Raw genomic sequence first — 19,444 nt, 5'->3', positions numbered from 1 at the left:
CTAGCTTGACCAATCTCCCTGCCAAAACACTCATAAAGATTTCATAATCAGCGTTAAGCCGGGAGATTAGCCTGTATGAATTGGCATTAAGAGAATCTTTTCCTGGCTTTAAAATGAGGACGATCGTAGCCTCCTTCCACGATTTAGGGACTCTGCCTTCTGAACTGTAAACATTGTTAAATAGTTCACATAGCCTTGGAGCCAATTCATCCTGTAGCATTGTATAAACGTCACCTGGGAGGGCATCAGTCCCAGCAGCCTTGTTGTTCTTGATCTTTTTAATATGAGTTATTACTTCACTCGCTGTAATGTAGGCATCCAAAGCAGCTTGACTACCCTCAGTTAGAACTGGTAATTTTTTAAGACTCTGCCAATTTCAGATGTTCTCTGAACTGGGGGAAATCCTTCCCTATATAGATCCGAAAACAGAGAGACGTTTTTGCAGGTCTTCCTGTTTGCATGAGGATGCTCCATTCTCGTCACTAATTAGTTCGTTTATATTGTTCTTGGCTCGATCAGCCCGTGCCTTCCAGAATAGCAAAATGTTATCCTACTCTCTCTCTCTTAAAATCTCACTAGTTATATATTCTAACTTTAACCACATACCCTCACTGTCTTAGGCTATTGCTCCTCTTCTGTGTATTTTCTTGGTAGTTTTTTAATCAGTGTGTTCATAAATAATTTAATAATGTTTACACATTCAATCTTCTTTCATAACTTTAAACCTTTTCTTTGTTTTAGATTTGTACTTGCGTTTCCAGAGACACTCTTCGAAGAACTGAAGATTCAGCAGGTAAGTGAAGTAACTTTCGATTGATAGCCTTGTATTTCTATGAAGTCTGTCTCCACTCAAAAGAACAGAGAGAAATGCATTAGCAGGATACTGGTAATAGACTTCCTAATGTTCTTTAACTATCTTTATTTAATTAGCCTTTGAAATCCTTATGCACTTCAATTATTTGGAAACTTTCCGCTTTTGAAGACGTAAGCGCAATCTGAAATGGTCTCTCTAGATTTGATTTCTGGTATTTTTGAGGTTCCATAGGATTCGTGCCATCGTTTTACAGATCAGAATCGAGACGCTACTCAACAAGAGTCATGCACACAAAACCAATGCCCATAAAGGAGCCCAGCAATGTATTTCCACTCAGACTCGCAAGAGAAACATTTCCCTCTGAAAACGGAACAGGGGACCCTTTCCCCTTTGCAAATGCATGCGAAAATATTTTTTAAGGGCAGGCAGTGCTGGGACCACTGCCTACCCTTAACAAATGAAATAAAAACATCTCATTTTAAATGCATCCGTTTTCTTTTAAGGAAAATGGGCTGCATTTAAAAAAAAAAGAAAATCTGCTTTATTGAAAGGCAGTCTTAGGCATGGTGGTCTGCTGAGCCCAGCAGGCCACCATCCCTGGGAGGGCCAGCCATTACCAATGGGGTCGCATAATGCGAGTGCCTCATTAATATTAATGAGCCTCCCATTTTGCGACCCCATTGGGAATCGCAATCACTGTCTCTTGACACTGTTGTACATAGTAACTCGCAACCGAGCGCAAATTGCGAGTCGCAATTTAGTATGGTCGTACATCTGGCCCATGTAGACTTGTCCCTTTCTTGAAGTCTTATTCATAAATACACTGGTCAGGACAGGACATTTAGCAGGAATCCTCTTTGGGACCCTGACAATACCCCCCTTCAAAGAGGGTTTCTGCAGGTAAGGTTTGGTTGGGAATTTTTTATGTAAGGTGTTAGAACCGGCTGTCTCTATTTGGCAGAGGTATGCACTTCTGACAAATAGGGACACACCTTTTCTAGTCAGGGCAAGGGGATCACACCCTTTGATAACCCCTGCTCACCCCCTTGGTAGCTTGGCAGAGCAGACAGGCTTATCTCAGAGGCTGTGTGTTAAGCATTTATGACCACATACAGTAATAAAGTGAATACACTACAAATGGACACGACACAGTAGTATTATAAAAATAAGGATTTTTATATAAGGCTTAGCACAAGACCAAATAACGACAAAAATATACCACAATCTTAATAAATACTCTTGGAAGGAAAAATACTAGTTCAATTGTAGTTTCTTCTTAGCACAAAGTCTTTAGTATCAAAAACAACTCTTCTTCTTTAAAACACAGTTCTTGGCAACAATGTAGCCCACACTGGAGTTACACGACGTCGAGGCAAAGGTAATCCAAAGGTTCGGCGTCGACCGCGAGGAGTGCTACGTCGAGCCCGGAGTCGCACAGACCCCCACAACACAGTACCTTGGAAAAGCGAAGCACACGATGATCAGCGGCGTCGAGATATCCGGCGTCGCGTCTTCGGCGTCGATCCGGCCTCGGAGTCTGGGCGACCTGCAGCGGCGTCGACAGATGTCAGGCAGGAGCAGCGCTCACGAGGTGAAGCAGGATACGGCGTCGATGTCGATGATGAAGTTGCCAGAGTGAGCAGCGCTCACGGCGTCGAGAGGGCACAAAGTCGTTGCGATCAGCAGCGGTGCAGACACAAGGTGACTTGGAGCTGGAGCCGAACTCACTACTCACTGGCGTTGCTGCTGGCGTCGATCGGGCCCGGCGGCTGGCGTCGAGGAAGCGGGACACTGGAGCCGTTACTCACAATGTCGAGCTGGATTCGGCGACGTCCGTCGGCGTCGAGATTGCTGGTTTCTTTCAGAGGTGCTGGATCCTCAAGTTCAGCAACAAGCACTTTTAGCAGATGAAGTCTTTTAGCCCTGTGACTTCAACAGGAGGCTGGCACTCTTCCAGCCCTTGGAGATTTTCTTTAGCAAAGCTTGAGAGTACACACTCAGTTCCTCTCTCCTGGTTCCGTGGCAAAAATAAAGAAGCACTGCAGGATTCCCCCAACAAACAGCACACTGGCAGAAGGGGTAGGCAAGTCCTTGGATCAGCAGGCTTCTTGTCCTTGGTTCAGGTTTCCTTGTCAGAAGTGATCTAAATTCTTGGTTCAGGGGTCCTTCTCTTATACCCCTTCTTGGCTTTGATCCCTTTGTCCATGCAGGGGAATTTCCCAACATCCTGGGTCTGTTGTGGGTGTAGCCAGGCAGAGGCACCTGGCCTATTCACTGAGCAGGGCTGGGTCCTCAGACGCCCAGCAGGAGGTGGAGCCAGCATTGTCACTGGCAGGAGCAGAGCTATCGGCCTCCTGGTAGGAGGTGGGGCCAGGATCGTCCATGGCAGGCACAGAGCCATCAGTCGCCTGGCAGGAGGTGGAGCCAGCATTGTATCAGGCAGGGCAGGCTATCAGGAACTACTCTCCCCCTACTCTCAATGCAAATGTCCCACTCATCCCACACTGACTCACTCAGACCTCTGGAGCCACCCAGCTCCTGTCACACACACACCAAACCAGCAGAAACCAGAAATAGTTAGACAAGAAAATAGCCACTTTCTAAAAGTGCTATTTTCAAACCCAGAGTCCAAAAACCATCCACACCAACGGATGCGTTATTAAACCCCGAGTTCAGGGATACCAAACTTGACATTGCACCATGCTCCCCGAGCCAGCTAGGATTATAGCATTGATAATTATGGCGGCCCATTCTAACTAATGGAGAGCAGGTTACCTTGCAATAGTGAAAAACGAATATGGCTGTAATTCACTATTAGGACATGCCAACTTGGTCAGGCTTGTCCTACCTTATACTTACAATGCACCCTGCCCGTGGGCCTACCATAGGGGTGACTAACATGAAGTTAAGGGAAGGTTTAGGGACTGGCAAGTAGGTGTACGTGCGCAGTCAGCGTGACAGTACCAGACTGCACGTAGGTCTAGCAAGGGCAGACCTTCAGACATACTTTTACTAGGCCGCTCTTGTGGGTGGCACAACATGTGCTGCAAGCCCACGAGCAGCATTTGTATTTACAAGCCCTGGCACTCCTGGTGCACTAGACTAGGGACTGACAGTAATCCAAATAAGCCAATCATGGAATTCAATCAATACAGCAATTTTACCTAGGGAGCACTTGCACTGTGGCACTGATCAGCAGTGGCACAGTGCCCAAAGCATTATACCAGCAAAAACATCGTAAACAGAGGAGGCAAACAGAAAAAATGGAGGAGAGACTCAAGCCAATTATGCCAGGTCTAACATAAGGCCTTGACTAAGCGCGGATCATTAACATCTGTATACTTCTCCCACGATCTTTCATCTGGTCCAAAACCTTTCCAATCAATTAAATAAAAAAGTTCAACATTTTTACTTACAGTAAAAAAACCCGGGTTATGTCTGTGTCCATGTGATGGGAAATCCAAACAGAGCATCTGCCACTTTTTACTTTTGTGTAATTTTTATACTGGTTTTAGAAAGTTTTATCTGAAGCAATTATTTTTAGAACATAACATGTGCAATACAAGAGCCGCAATGCAATTGTTGTTTAACTTGGCCTCCCCGGATGTGTGTTATCGCGTGGCCACTTATATCTTAAAATGTATCTGGCATAGGAAATCAATTATCATATGACTCCTTTTCCCCCGTTTACCCCTTGGCTGTTACATTTCATGTCACGAATGTGTCTTATTCTATCTAATGACTTATCGTTTGAGTTACATTGTTTACACGTGTATCTATTGATATGCACTTTATATTTATTCTGCATATTTGCACCTGCCGAAAGTACCTTATGGTAATGACTGTCTTCCGGTTCTTGCATTTTTGCACTGGCGTTTTGCACAAACCTCTATTGTAAACAAATTGTTGCTAAAATGTTTAAAGCGATCAAACAGACGTTGCACTTTATCTTTAATACTGCATATTTGCACATGTCAATAGCACTTTATGCATATAACAGGTCTTTCCGATTTTGCACTTTAGATTGGCGTTTTTTTGCACTAACTTTTTCTATAACAACTGCTGCTAAAACGTATATAATAACCAAATCTAACTTGTACTCAAATGAGACATACCTTATTGAACTAAAATAAGATTGGCATGGATATCGATGTAATTTTAATTGTTTCATTATCTAACTTACATAAATATGATTTGAAACTGTACTTATGTATGTTGCTATATGGTCGTACTTGTACAAACCGAATAAAGCATTTTGAAACTGAAACTACTTTTGGAATCGAATCTGTTTGACTTCATAGTCAACACCACCGTGTCAGAACCCCTGCGCAGGTTCTAACAGTTTGAGGTACCAAATCGTTTAAGGCATGCCAATATTCTCCTAGTAGTAACACTAGGACTGAATGGAATTGGCGAAGAAGGACTAAGATGGCCGCCACAGCCGAAGAGCAGGTTGGTGGTCTAGTCTCTGAGCTGCAGCTGCAGAGGAATCAAGGTGAAGCGCGAGCGCGTCAGGAATTGCGCACTTCACCGTAGTTCCCAGCCGGTTAAGGAGTACAGAAGAGCGTCCATGTCAAAGTTTTTCATAGGCTCTTATAAAAGACTAGAATCCTATCCTTCAGAGTACCCATAAGAGTTTAGCAATTTTCAAGGAGAATTCGACGCCCCGAACCAAGAGCGAGATTTGAGGAGCAGAGCTTGACACCGGGGCAGTGTCGAGTTCACCAGAGAGAAGAGTCGACGTCGAGTAGAGGAGCAGAGCCAAGAATACAGTAGCTAAGTGAAAGTCCTTACGAAAATTAAAACTATTAAGAACATACTTACCTGACTATAGTAAAACCGTGGTTCACTGGAAGTCTAGAAAGCAAATGAGATTGAGAAAGAGTTAGCGTCTTTTGCAAGTGAATACAACAGTATGCAAAGGTTGCTTATTCAATGTAAATATGTAAATACTTACCAGATACTGTAAGGTTGTGATGCAATTTTAGAAAAAACCTATAAAAGACAACAACAGAGATTAAGAAAGTTAAGAGGCATAAGGAAGACAAAAATATAAGAGTATTAGAGACAATATAAGGCGAACTCGTCTAGTTAGTGAAGTAAGTGCACTTACTTATTACCAATAAGTAGTAACAGGCTGGGATGGACTGACAAAAGAAAGTAATATATATATATGTTTTCTATTCCAATAGTAACAACTAATAGAGCAAGGCTAGTTGAACTACAACAAGATAAGACAGAAGAGGAGCTTAAGTCCAGAAGAACAAGGGTGGGTGAGATAAGCAGTAGAGCAAGGCTAAACTAAGAGTAGAAAAGGATAGGATTGTAATGGTGTATTACCTTCCAGGTTCCACAAGAAGACAGAAGGCGTCAGCACGTAGCCGACTGAGGAAGCCTACTCTGGACCAGTCTCTTCTTTGTTGTTTATTATTTTATCCAATTCCCCCGTCCCCCGAAGTAATGATTTGGAGGTTCTGTTAAAAGACCTACGAACATTGCTAAGAGGGATTTGGGATCTAGCATCTCTGTTCCCGTGCAAGAGCTGGTAAGCCATAGCTTGATAAGCATTGAGTTCTGACACACTGTCAAGTAACACTGGTTCTGGACGGGTTAAAAGTCGTAAACATGGTTTGACTTTCTGTAATAGAGAGACGTGAAAAACTGGGTGTATTTTTGAGTTCTAAGAAAGTGTCAAATAATAGGTTACAGGATTGATGATCTCCTTGATTGGATGTGGACCAATAAAACGTGGATTACATTTTCGAACACCTTTCAGTTTTAGATTCTTCGTGCTAAGCCAAACCTTGGTTCCCACCTGGAAGGTGGGTTCTTTCTTTAATTTTTTTATCAGCAAAACGCTTGTAGTTATCCTTTTGCATGAGTCAGGTTTTGAACAGAGGATTGGTGAACCTGAGCTAAATGTTGAACTAAATCTCTTACTGCTGGAACCTCAATACTACCACACTCGAAAGAAGAGTTTGGGTGTCGGCCATGATTTAAATAAAAGGAGTAATGACCAGTGGAGAAATTTTTTGCATTATTGTGGGTGAATTCTGCTGTCCACAGATACTCTGCCCAATCTCGTTCCCATCTAATCAAAGCGACCTAAGATATTGTTTGAAATCTTGATTAGTTCTTTCGGTTTGTCCATCTGTTTCTGGGTGAAAACTGGTAGAATATGGATTTTCTATGACTAGCCCACTGGTTTATGCTCTTCAAAACCTGGATATAAATGGACTATCTTTGTCTGAGATTATAATCTTGGGTATACCATGAATTCGAATGATATGTTGATTAAAATGTTGTGTTATTTGATTGGCTGTGGGAATGTTTTTTAGAGGGATAAAATGTGCCATCTTTGAGAATGTGTCCACACACACTAAAATTGTATTATAACCTTGTCTAGAAGGTAGGTCTACAATGAGATCTAGTGGCACTGTATGCCAAAGGTAAGGTGGAGTGAGTAAAGGTTGCAATAACCCTTTGGGTGCCTGTCGTTCTGAATTTCCCTGAGCACAGATCTCACAGCTGTTTACGTATTGTTGGATATCCTGATTCATGTGTGGCCACCAAAATCTTCGTTTAATTAATTCTTCAGTTTTATGGATCCCTTTATGACCTGCTAAATGACTGTCATGACATTCAAACAATGCCTTAGTCTGCAATTCTGTAGTTGGTAGATACAACGCTCTATTATGATAAGGTAGCTGATCTCGAATCTCTCTTTTCTGATCTGACTCAGCCCAATCTTTCATCTCCTCAAAGCTTATAGAGCAGATGATTTGCTCTTCAATGGTTTCTTCTGATATTGCCCCTATGATCATTTCCAAAGAAATGACTGTTTGAACTTTTAGCGGACTTTCCTGAATTTTTGTATCCAATCTCGACAAGGCATCTGATTTTCTATTCTTGGTTCCAGGTCTGTATGTGATCATGAAATTGTATTCTGCAAAATACAATGACCACATAAGTTGCAGTGGAGTCAAAGTTCTAGCAGACCTCAAGAACTTCAGGTTTCTGTGATCCATGAATACTATTACTGTATGTCGGGCACTCATTAAATAGTGCCGCCATTCTTTAAAGGTATCTTTTATGGCCAAAAATTCTTTTTCAGTAAGGATATAACTTATTTCTGCTGGAGTCAATTTTCTAGAATGATAAGCTACTGGATGTAATTGTCCAGTCTCCTTATGTCGGTATAACAACACTCCCCCATTTGCTAAATCTGATGCATCCGTTTTGAGATAGAATGGTTCCGAGGGATCGGCATGAAGGAGTACCTTCTTCAGCTTCTTCTGGCCATTTGAATGTTACTCCCTTCTTCAACAGCCGGGTAAGGGGAAAGATTTTCTGAGAAAAGTCATGAACGAATCTTCTGTAGAAGTTAGTGAAACCAATAAAACTTTGTACATGCAACTTTTTCAAGGCATCACTGTCTTCAGTTGTAAACATTTTAAGTGGGGGGATAATTCCAACCCACATGATCCTACTCGTACTCGAGGATTCAGAGTGTGGGCACAGGACGTTTGTGGAATCACTAGGACGTGACCGAACCCCAACATTGAAGAGCAACAGTTATATCGTTGAAACTCATTGCTATTACTTTCCCCACACTGGAGGATCATGTGGGTTGGAATTATCACCACAGGTGATCACCCGTACTTGCTGAAACAGTGTTCCAATGGGAACTTTGCAGAATATAGACTGTTCACCTGATTCTTGTAATTATAATAGGTTCCTTATATAGCATTATCTCACACCATATAACTTAGCTACACAATTTTACTGCCAGATTGCATGCAGACTCAAAAAGCTGCCCCTGTATTCCTAAAACTCTGCAATGAAAAATTGACCTTGACTTAAAACTTCAAATTGTTGCCTCATGCAGCGAATATTTCAGTTCTGATGAAAGTCACCTGATTTTTTTGGGCAATTATTTGTTTTCTCATTTACTTCTATATATTTTAAATCTTGTCTAAAAAAACAAAGGCAATAACATGCAAATGTTATTTCCAAGACAATTTTATTTCCAATGACACTATTAGCTCAGTACCCCAACGCAAAATTTTAAGTCCTCCGATTCGAGTGGTTGAACCCTTTCCAACAGAAATTACGTCGGAATGTAGACCTCGCAAATGTATACTCTGATTTGCTGAGGCAGACTGAAAGGTATTCTACAAAAATACTTCCCGTCAACCAAAGTCTATTTTTGATTCAATAATAACCACATCATTCAAACCATTTTATTAGCAACAATGAGAATAGGAGGGTAAGAGATGGCTTATTGTGTGAATTAGGTTAATTACCTATATACACTTTATGTTACCCTCCCCCTTTTATGATTTCTCTCTTTGGATCTACCCTTCTTCCATTGTGTGACTACGAAGGCCACTACTCCTCCCTGTGACCAAACATGAAGTAGCCCCTTTAATCAAGGGTAAGGAGAAAGGGTTTGTCTTCTTGTACCACTCTTAGCACATAGTGCCGATTGATTAGTATGCAGGATTTAGTACTTCTAGAACCTGATTATATGTTTGTAGTAGAGAACTATTGAATTCCCCATCTATAGACATTATAAATTGATTACCACCTAAGATATCACTAGGACTTTCTTAAATGGGTTTTTGGTGATCTCTGCGGTTGTTCCACTCACTCACTCACTCCTAGTAATTATGTTTGTTTGTACACGTGTTGGTTGCTCATTGTCATGATGTAGGAGACCAATGATTGGAGTCGTGTGGTCCACTGGGTTTGGCTCCCAGCCCAGTACTGTTTGCAACTGACACAAAAATACTTGTCTTATTATCTCTCACCATGATTGAAAGGCGCATAATGAACTACACATGATACTGTCCCAGGTATGACTCACTTGGGTACGCCTTAGGTGATTTTCCCATTTCCCTAGTAGTAAAGAACGTAGGGGACACTACTTTTATTTTTTGTTTGTTATAGGGATCCGACGGCCCTGACGAATGCCCCAGACCTTAATGGCTCCTAGCGTGGGCAGAAACATGTTGTCTTTTTGAGAGATGGATCAGAGACATCTTTCCCTGTAGAGTCCATCGATTACTTCTGATTTTAACGCACCTCAGGTCCTCACAAATAAAGGTGATAACCGAGGAACCTGAAGGCACTTTTAATTGAACTGGATCCCGCTTTATCCTGTAAGAATTATGTAAGTACTCCCTCCTACCGCCAGAAGTCTTCGCGGAGGTCGAGTCCGCCCTGGTAGTAGCAGCTTACGAGGGTGGGGAGAGGATGTCTATGATGAAGCATGACATAATATTTTGTGTGACACATACTCTTCCATTAAGGATGGCCTTCTAGACCTCCTTTTAGATTCCACATTAGGCACTCTCTCTGGATCTCCAGTATGAACTGCTCTTTCACTGCTTATACATTAACTATTGGCTACCTTCTTCTTTTGTGTTTACTGACCTCATTCATGGAACATGCCACTAATGTTGGGTGAGTACTACTATTTTCAAGAACCAATGGTTGTCAACCAAGTATACACTCTTAACACACCTCAGCTTGGAGCTGTAGAGGCTTATGATTGTACTGTAAGGACAATGTATTAGCAAGCTGGTGTTCCCCTCCTTTTGTGTATATAATCCCACTAAGCAACAATGACCAATAGCCACTGTATCAACCACTAACCTTAGATTCTGGAACAGCGTACCTGCCTTGCCTAAGTCAATTTACTGCCTCGTCCAGGGTGGTAAGCACTGTATAGTTGCAATTTGAATTATAATACAAGCTTCAGACTTTACAAGTAAGAAAGAATAGGTGAAGCTGTGAATCTCCCAACTTCCCATTTGTCTGTTCATAAGCCATTATAGTTTCATAGTCCTAGTTGACACTGGGGATGGGTCAAGGTATATAGTAAGCAATCAGATAAGTGCATTTGATGCCCGTCTTGACTAGCTTGAGTTATGGAACCATCAGGAGATAGATGCATAGATAGGTAGATAGATAGATAGATAGATAGATAGATAGATAGATAGATAGATAGATAGATAGATAGATAGATAGATAGATAGATAGATAGATCTCAGAGACCTCCTATTGCTATACATTGGAAAGACTAGGGGGTCCATTATGATGTCGGGCGGATTGCCTTCGCCAGGCTGGCGGTAGACACCGCCGGCCTGGTGGAGGCAATCCGCCCGACACCTATGCCTAGATTCACCCCCACCGTATTAGGTCGGCGGGGGGAGCGCAGCGGACAGAAAGACCATCCTCCGCTTTACCGCCGCGGTCGCCTTGTGACCACGGCGGTAATGGAATATTATGGTGGCGGTGTCCAATGGACACCGCCAGTCATATTACAATGGCCACATATAGGTGCCTGCCCATGGAAAGGCAGGCAGTGTTTGCTGCGGCTGCCCCCTGCGGGGCCCCCAGGTGATGCCGGTTTAGGGGGAGGACAGGGGTGGAACCCATGGTACCCCCCACATTTGCATATGCAAAGCGGCAGGCACTGCGCGGTGCCTGCCGCTTTGCACATGCAAATGCGTGCACGAGTGTTTTGCATTGTGGCGGGCGGTGCGGAGTGCACCGCCCACCACAATGCAAAACATGGAGGACGTGCCCGCCACAGTGGTGGGCACATCCTAATTCCCCCTATGGGACCCCCGCTCTAACGGCGGGCGGTCACGTTCTCCGTTAGGGTGGTGAGCGGACAAAGTCCACCCGCCATCCTAATGAGCCCCTTAGTTTCTCTCCAGTTCACTATTTGAGATTGCAGACGGACAGACTCACTTGCAAAATGTGTCTCTCTCAAGTGACTGACTACACTCTCTCAAGTGATTGACTACAATTCCTGCACTCCCCTCAGCCATAAGGTACAGGAAACACCATGACCACTGATTGAGACATGCCTTAGGTGAGACTTGAGAAGTAGATGGTGAAAGATTTTAGAGGTAGTTGGCATGGAGAAGTTGAGAAATAGGGGGTTGGCTGGCTCAGAAGCCAAGAGACATTACAGCTGCAAACTACAGAATGTACAAGTGCAAAATCCTACCACATTTTAAACTTTGCTCCCATTGTAAATTAAAGTACATAAAAAGGAGTGAGCCAGTTCCTTACTGAATTGGAATACAAGCAACCAGAGGTCATTTTACGCTGGACGGTTCCTATTGGACTAGGATTAAGGCTGATTTGAATGTGGCTGGGTGTAATATGATGTGGCAAGGTGGGCAAAAGAATGATGGATTTCAATGAGAACCAGAGTAATTTGAATTTCCAATGGATGAGATTAATTCAAGCATTCCATTCATCACTTTTTTGTATTTTTATTGTGACCACTCAAGTGTAATGAGTCTGCCCAGTTGTGAGTCCTTTGCTCACTATCCCACTGGAACTAAGCTGCATCCCACTGAAGATGCCAAATTAGGTATGTCCAGATTTGTGTCCTGTGCTCACTATCTGACTTTAACCAATCTGCACCCAACTGAAGGACCTAATTTAGACTTGTAATTGAAAAAATTGAGAGTGATTATGTTTAGGGGTGGGCGGAATTTGCGTAGTCGCGGTACGCAAAGCTCTGCAAAACGGTAAAAAATCTCTGCGAGCATACATAGTTCCGCCAACACGCCGAATTGCTTGTTCTGCCCATTTGCAATGCTTTTTTCGTGTTTGCAAATGCTGTTTGCGTGCTCGGGGGGGGGGAAATATCTCGCGAACACGCATTTTGAAAACGCGAACAAGCAAAAAAGTCTGCGAAGCTTCGGATCGCTGGATTTTTGGCCATTCCGCATTCTCTGCGGAACACGAAATTACCCAAATTCCGACAGCGGAACGGAATTTACCGCCCAGGCCTCATTTTATTATGAATTCCTGGAACAACAAAGGAATATTGATGTACAATTCGAAATGAATTGTAATTTTTATTTCTCTGTGTTAGACCTGTCATCCTTAGGGTGTTTTGCCTGCTTACCCTATCTTGTTGCTGAATCTTTTTGTTAGCCACAGGACTCTGAGCACTTTACCACTGCTGACCAGTTCTAAAGTGCATGTGCTTCTCCCCTTAACATAGTAACATTGGTGCCTACACAATTTACATATTAAATGTACTTGTAATTCCTTTGCAAAGTGGAATATCATATATTCAGGGGCCTGTAAATTAAATGCTCCTAGTGTGCCTGCAGCACTGATTGTGCCTCTCACGCTGGTAGCCTTTCAAACCTGTATCAGCTTGCCACTGCAGAGTATGCATTTAAAACAATTTACCATGCCTCAAACTCCTCTGTTATTCCACATACATCACCTCGACGGTAGGCCCTAGGTAGCTCATAAGGCAGGGTGCTGTGAAAGTGAAAGGTATTAGATCTACTTTCATGTTTTTCATGTCCTGGTAGTGTCAACCAGTTAAATACTACTGGGAGGCTTACTCCGCTCATGGGTTAACATTGGGAATGAATACACTTTTAAGTTGTAATTCCTGATTAGAAACGAGTAGCTGTGTCATGCTATTTGGAACGGTAATGATAAATCCTCTTTACAGCTAAAGTTGGATTTAGCATTACTACTTTTAGAAAGGTCACTTTTAGAAAGTGCATATTTCTCTGCTCTTACAGCTCTTTATGCCTGAAATCTGTCTCCAATACACTTCTGGGGTTGGGTGACAGCTACACTTGGTACATCCCTCTAGACTGCTAAAACACAGGAAGATTAGGAGTGCCTGAGCACTCATTTGCATTCTAAAGGCTTATCCTGGGCAGGATGGGATCGAGGAACCTCCACTTACTCCTGAATAGGCAGAGTTCTGTCCCCACACAAAGGGCTGATTACCCCATACAGATAGTCTGGAGCCAGGGCTGGGAAGATATGACTTCTGTGCACTTCAAAGGCCCTTCTTTGAAGTCTCTCCTACTTTAAAGGCTCAACTGGCAATAAATACTGGGTTTCTGACCCCCTCAAATCAGGCACTTCTGGATCTACAACTGGACTCAGTCAGAAGTACTGCTTTGATGCATCAAGGACTGCCACTCTGCTGGACTGCAGACCTGGAAGGATTGCTTTTCTGCTGTGCTGACTTGCTGACTGCTGCTCTCTGACCCTGCTGAGGGCGAGCTGAACTCTGCCTTTCACCCCAGGTTTTCTCCAAGGGCGTGATAGCTTTCCTCCTATTGTTGAAACTCAGGAAAATCAAAGTCTCCATGCCCGCTCTTGTGCCTGGTTCACTTGAAAGGGGAACAAGCTACATGCCTCATAGGCATTGACGCATGCACTGACTGCGTGAGCAGAATTCAACACATAATGCCTGTGGCAGGAGCATAACCTGGCACATTGCTCAGAACCTGTGCAGCACACACAGAACCGCGCATTGCCACCACAGCAGTCTTCAGAGATCAATGCATCCCTAGACTGCGTGTAGAAAATCTGCGCATTGCACTCGGAATCAACACATCTCAGCTTTGGATCCTTGCCTTCGGAACCGACGCATCACCACCACTGCATGAAGAAAATCACTGCATTACCTTGACTGAGGGCTCGACATCAACACATCGCTAGTCTGCCCCCTGCATCTCACTGTTGTGACCATGATTGGCCATTTTTCTAACCCTATGTGGAGTCTTTTTGTGGATGTTTTCATTGTGATACTTTGTGTTGTTTTATGCATACATTTTACAAATTGCCTCTTTAGTTTATGCCGACTGCTCTGTGCCAAGGTACCAGATTGTGAGCACAGGTAACCATTTTGGGGTCTATAAGTATGTCGGGCGGATAGCCACCGCCCGCATGGCGGTGGCGATCCGCTCGCCATTTACCACCGCCCGAATCCCATTTCAATCAGCCATATTACAATTTCGGGGGACCCCGGCGGACAGAAAGACCGTCCTCTGGTTTTCCACCCATCGACCGGGCGGAAAAGGGGCTTGATATGGTGATGGTGTCTGCAAGACACCGCCATCCATATTAAGCTGCAGGCGGTGATGTGCCTTTCCATGGCGGCGTTGCTGCCATGGAAAGGCATGCGGTGTCTGCATATGGGGGCCCGTTGCTGGCCCCAAGGGTGTTGGGGGGGGTTTTGGGTGCACATGGGGGGTACCTATGGTACCCCCCTGCATTTGCATGCACAACGTGGCCAGCACCGCGCGGTGCCTGCCACGTGCATGCAAATGCACAAGGTGCAGCCACAACATTGTGGTGGGCGGTGCTGTGTGCACCGCCCACCACAATGTTGTGGATGGGGGATGCCACAGTGGCGGTGGCATCCTAATTGCCGGTGCGGGACCACCGCACCACTGGCGGCCGGTCCCAGCACCGCTAGGGTGGCGGGGAGACGAAATAATAGGCCCCTTAGTGTGTTCCCTGACTAGAGTGGGGGTTCCTACTTGGGCAGGGTGCATGCCTCTTCCATCTAGAGACCTTTTTATAACACAGTGACCAAATGGGAACTGTTCTGTCTTACAGAATGACTAACTGCATAAAATATTTCTTCTATGTTTAATGTCTTGATGGATAAGGTTTTTCTTGACTGTTCACTTCACATATGAACAAGGCATATGCTGGAACAAGTGGACCTTCTTCTTCTTACCAGCCAACACGGTTTTCTTTTATATGTCTTTCATTATCATTTCAAGTCAATGAAAAAAATATTGGTTTGACATTATTTAGTTAGGATAAAAAAGGCATTTTTTCAATATTTAAAAATAATAGCAGCCTGATAAATTGGACCAATTACAAAAGCATTTTACAAGAAAATGGTAACTCCTAAAGGTGGGTAAAGAACACATGTTCATAACTCATATCTATCCAAAACTAAATATTGCTAGTGAAAATAAATGTGATCTGAAAATCAGTTTTTCCCGCTAGTGTACTAATAAATGTATGTTCACCCATTCATTACTGCAGGGATGATATCAGACCATGGTACAGTACAAACAACAATGAGAGAAAACATGCTGACTGAACTACAGATTGCATGAAGGAATGACTTTACAGAGAACACTACTCTATTATTACCAACAAAGACTTTTATTGTGATTTTACTACATTTCAAACTTTTAACCCCTTGAATTCTGCTTCTGATTAAATACCTGTATTTATAACTGATACAAATGATAAATAATGTGGTCTAAACGTTACATGCGGATCCCCTGCGGGTAATATGCTATTGATCACCATTGCTGGTGGAGCAGAGGTGCTCCTGGATCCAATCAAGGATTTACTTTACCTGAATCATGGCCCCTCCCCCCTCAACAAAGGCCATTCACATCACATTAGACTCTACAAAGAAACCTTAGCAGGCAAACAGTGAAAGGGCACCCGATCTAAGTATAAGGAAGAGTTTTAAATTGGATGCAAGGAAACAAATACAAAGTATCTTTTTTGGGTAATTTGGCCTATAGCGACCAATTAATAGACACGTTGTTTTGTTTTCTAGCCATGAGAAAGACCTCGCAGACAGAGGACAAGAAGTTGGTGACAACAAAGAATCTGGTAGACTTAGGGCTGGGGGTCAGCCTTCTGCTGCTCGCTACATTGATTGCTCGCGTAATACTCTGTAAGTAAGATTTACTATCTTTAAACTCTTTCAAAGAGATGTAATGAATTACTAGGAAATTAGACTTTCCCAATCTCTCCTCTGTTTCTGCTAGTGGATACAACTGTGATCAAATGGCATTTTCTGCTCATTTGTGGCTGCCCTGACGGTACTCGTTTCAATGCCATTCCATGTTTGAGAACAAGGTAAAACTTTAAGTGAAAAGTACTATTTTCACCCATGACCAAATTCAATTAATGAGACAGTGTGTGCCTGTACTTTTCTAAGTAGCACAGATTATTTGACATGAAATAATATCCCTTTAAATAAAATGTAGTTCGTCACTCTTACTCCTTTCTCCAATCTTCTTAGATTCAACAGTTACTGCCAGAGCCCAGCTTACCCAGGAAAAGTTGGCACAACTGGGGAGCAATCTCAGCCTGGCAAGGAAGTACATCGGGTGCAAAGAGAGAACTTCTGGCACTGATTATGGGCGTAAGTACTCTAGCATGGACCGGTGTTTGTACTGTGCTACAGGCCGACGAGAGTCACGAGCAGGCCTGGAAATTTCTAATGCCAGATCCATATTGAATGAGCAAGAGAGCATCATAGGGACTCTTCAATAAAGAACTTTCTTTATAAAACAGGCCAATTGTTATTTTTTATTGCACATATTCCATACATATTGAATAACAATCCAAAGTTTTTTTTAGGTAGGTCTGGTAAGGGATTTATGAAATACCCAATGCTATTTCAGTGAAGCTTTAAAAATGTCTCCAAAATAATACTTGTCAGGAGTAACAGTGCTAGTCTGAGTGTTCTGCATCCAATAGATCAAAGATACCTTTAAGTGAATGTGGTGTTCTAAAAATCCCATAAAAATACCAACAAAAGCTTCAATACACAGCAACCCAACCAAGTGCATTACTTTGCCACATGGCAAATTGCATAATGGTTTAGAAGAAAATTGTGCCCCATTATACAGAGCTGCAATGGAGGTTAAATGGTCTGAGATGGATTGGGGAAGGCTCATGAATTGAGAAAAGAAACAGAGGCTGTACACAAGTATTTGGAGCAAAGCATACAGCCATCAGACAACTTTGTACCTCCCAAAGGACTCCATTTGATAGTCCTGGTGGATGCTGGCATCATTACAGATCCTAGGTGCTGTGATGAAATTTGACCTTGCTCTGATTTTAGTTTTGTACTTTAGACTTCAGTCTGATGGTGTTCTGGGTAGGGTGTGCTAAGATGCATTGGGTAGTGTGAGCTTCTCAGGAAGATTTTTCATGATGGTGGGGTGATATGGTCTTACTTCTTAAGGCTCCTGATTAGGAGTGGTTTGTTGAGAAAAATGCCCTTGGTGGCAATGTGGGAGTCTGCAGAGCAGATTGTTGCCACCTTCCAGACACCAGAGGGTGAGGGCTTGACCAGTAGTTCTGAAGTCGTTGAACAGTCAAAATATAGATTTTTTATTATTGAAGTACATTTACATCGAGTTTTAAATATCGTAGGGCCAGAATATAGACATCAAGAATATCTACAACCAGAATATCGAACTTAAGGTAAGAAATATCGATGTTGCAAATATCGATGTTAGTAAAATCGATAGTTAATTTATCGATGTTAATAATATCGATATTTATATTAGTTATGTATTTTATATGTATGTGTTCTATATTTTTTGTTAAGTAGTTTACTGTTTTTTTAATATATGTATACATTTTTTTGAAATTTGTAACTTTTTTCAAAATAAATTATGCTTTTTAGTACCGTAGCGGGTTGTGAGTTTATAGGGGAATAGGGTGGGAAGTAATTTATTACAGTAAATTAAATGATAATTTTTATGAACTATGAATTATTTTTAATAACATTTTGAGTTTTAGTTCTGTAGTGGGTTGTGGGTTTATAGGGGAATAGGGTGGCAAGTAATTGAATTTTAATTAAGTAATTATTATTTATTGGAATTGATAATTAATTTATAGTTACTTAATTATTAATTGGTAATTATTATTCATTGATAATTATATTATTTGTATTAATGTATGATTGGAGAGGGATGTGGGTTTATAGCGAAAAAAGGTGAGAAGTAATTTAATTTTAATTAGGTAATTATTAATGTTTAATGATTAATTATTGGTATTCATAATTCATTTATTGTTAATTAAGTATTAATTTGTAATAACTCATTATTAATTGATAATTATATTATTGTTATTAAGTTATTATTGGAGTGGCTTGTGGGTTTAAAGGGGAATGGGGTGAGGAGTAATTTATTAATTGGTTATTACATTTTTATAAAATATTATTCATTGGTATTGATGATTAATTGTATGTTAATTAATTATTACCTGGTTATTCATTTTAATACATATTATTTATTAGTATTGGTAATTAATTTATTGGCAATGAATTAATAATTGCAAATAATTTTTTATTAATTGATTAATTGAAAATTTAATTAATTGCGTTACATTTTATGTGGAGTGTGTTGTTTGTTTATTGGGGAATTGGGTGGGAAGTATTTGATTTTATTAAAGTAATTATTAATTTCGATATATTAGTATTTTTTATTTTATTTATTGTTAATGTATTGTTAATTTATTAATAAAGCATTAATTAATTATAATATTTATTTATAAGTATGAAATTTTTACCACCTACGCTATCTAATGCTTTCCCTACTGCTGCACTCTCTGGAGTGGGAATAGTAATTTTTACCCCTACACTCTCCAGTGCTTTCCCTTCTGTTGCACTCTCTGGAGTGGGAATAGTAATTTTCACCGCTACACTATCCAACGCTTTCCCTACTGTTGCACTATGTGGAGTAATTATATATATTAATTTATATGTATATGTTTCATTTATTTTAATATTATATGTATTTGTTTTTATTTTTAAATATGTTTTAATATTAATTATATTTCTTTATGTTCTTAATTTTACATTATTATTAAAACATTGTAAAAAACGATATTTTTAACATCGATGTTTTTTCCCGATATTTTTGTACTTACCATTCTGTAGATTGGACTTTGATATTTTTAATTTCGATATTTTTGTGTCAATATTTTTGTACTTCGATATTCTGTCCATCAATATTCTGTCAGACATTCTCTGAAGTCATCTTCTGAAAG

The 19,444-nt window shown here is 41.5% G+C and overlaps 1 protein-coding gene across 1 annotated transcript in view; it reads left to right on the top strand.

Moving 5' to 3' along the window:
• Window positions 1-759: 759 nt before the first annotated feature.
• Window positions 760-19,444, top strand: part of LOC147668818 (lectin BRA-3-like) — a 61,860-nt gene continuing 43,175 nt past the window's right edge. The window contains exons 1-3 of the mRNA XM_086948430.1: window positions 760-793; window positions 16,209-16,328; window positions 16,680-16,802. Coding sequence (XP_086804556.1) covers window positions 16,211-16,328; window positions 16,680-16,802 — 241 coding nt within the window. The 5' untranslated portion in view covers window positions 760-793; window positions 16,209-16,210. The remainder of the gene's footprint in view (window positions 794-16,208; window positions 16,329-16,679; window positions 16,803-19,444) is intronic.

Source organism: Lissotriton vulgaris, unplaced genomic scaffold, assembly GCF_964263255.1.
Source record: "Lissotriton vulgaris unplaced genomic scaffold, aLisVul1.2 SCAFFOLD_5683, whole genome shotgun sequence".
Lineage (NCBI taxonomy): Eukaryota > Metazoa > Chordata > Amphibia > Caudata > Salamandridae > Lissotriton > Lissotriton vulgaris.
This window is presented reverse-complemented; position numbering and strand designations above follow the sequence as displayed.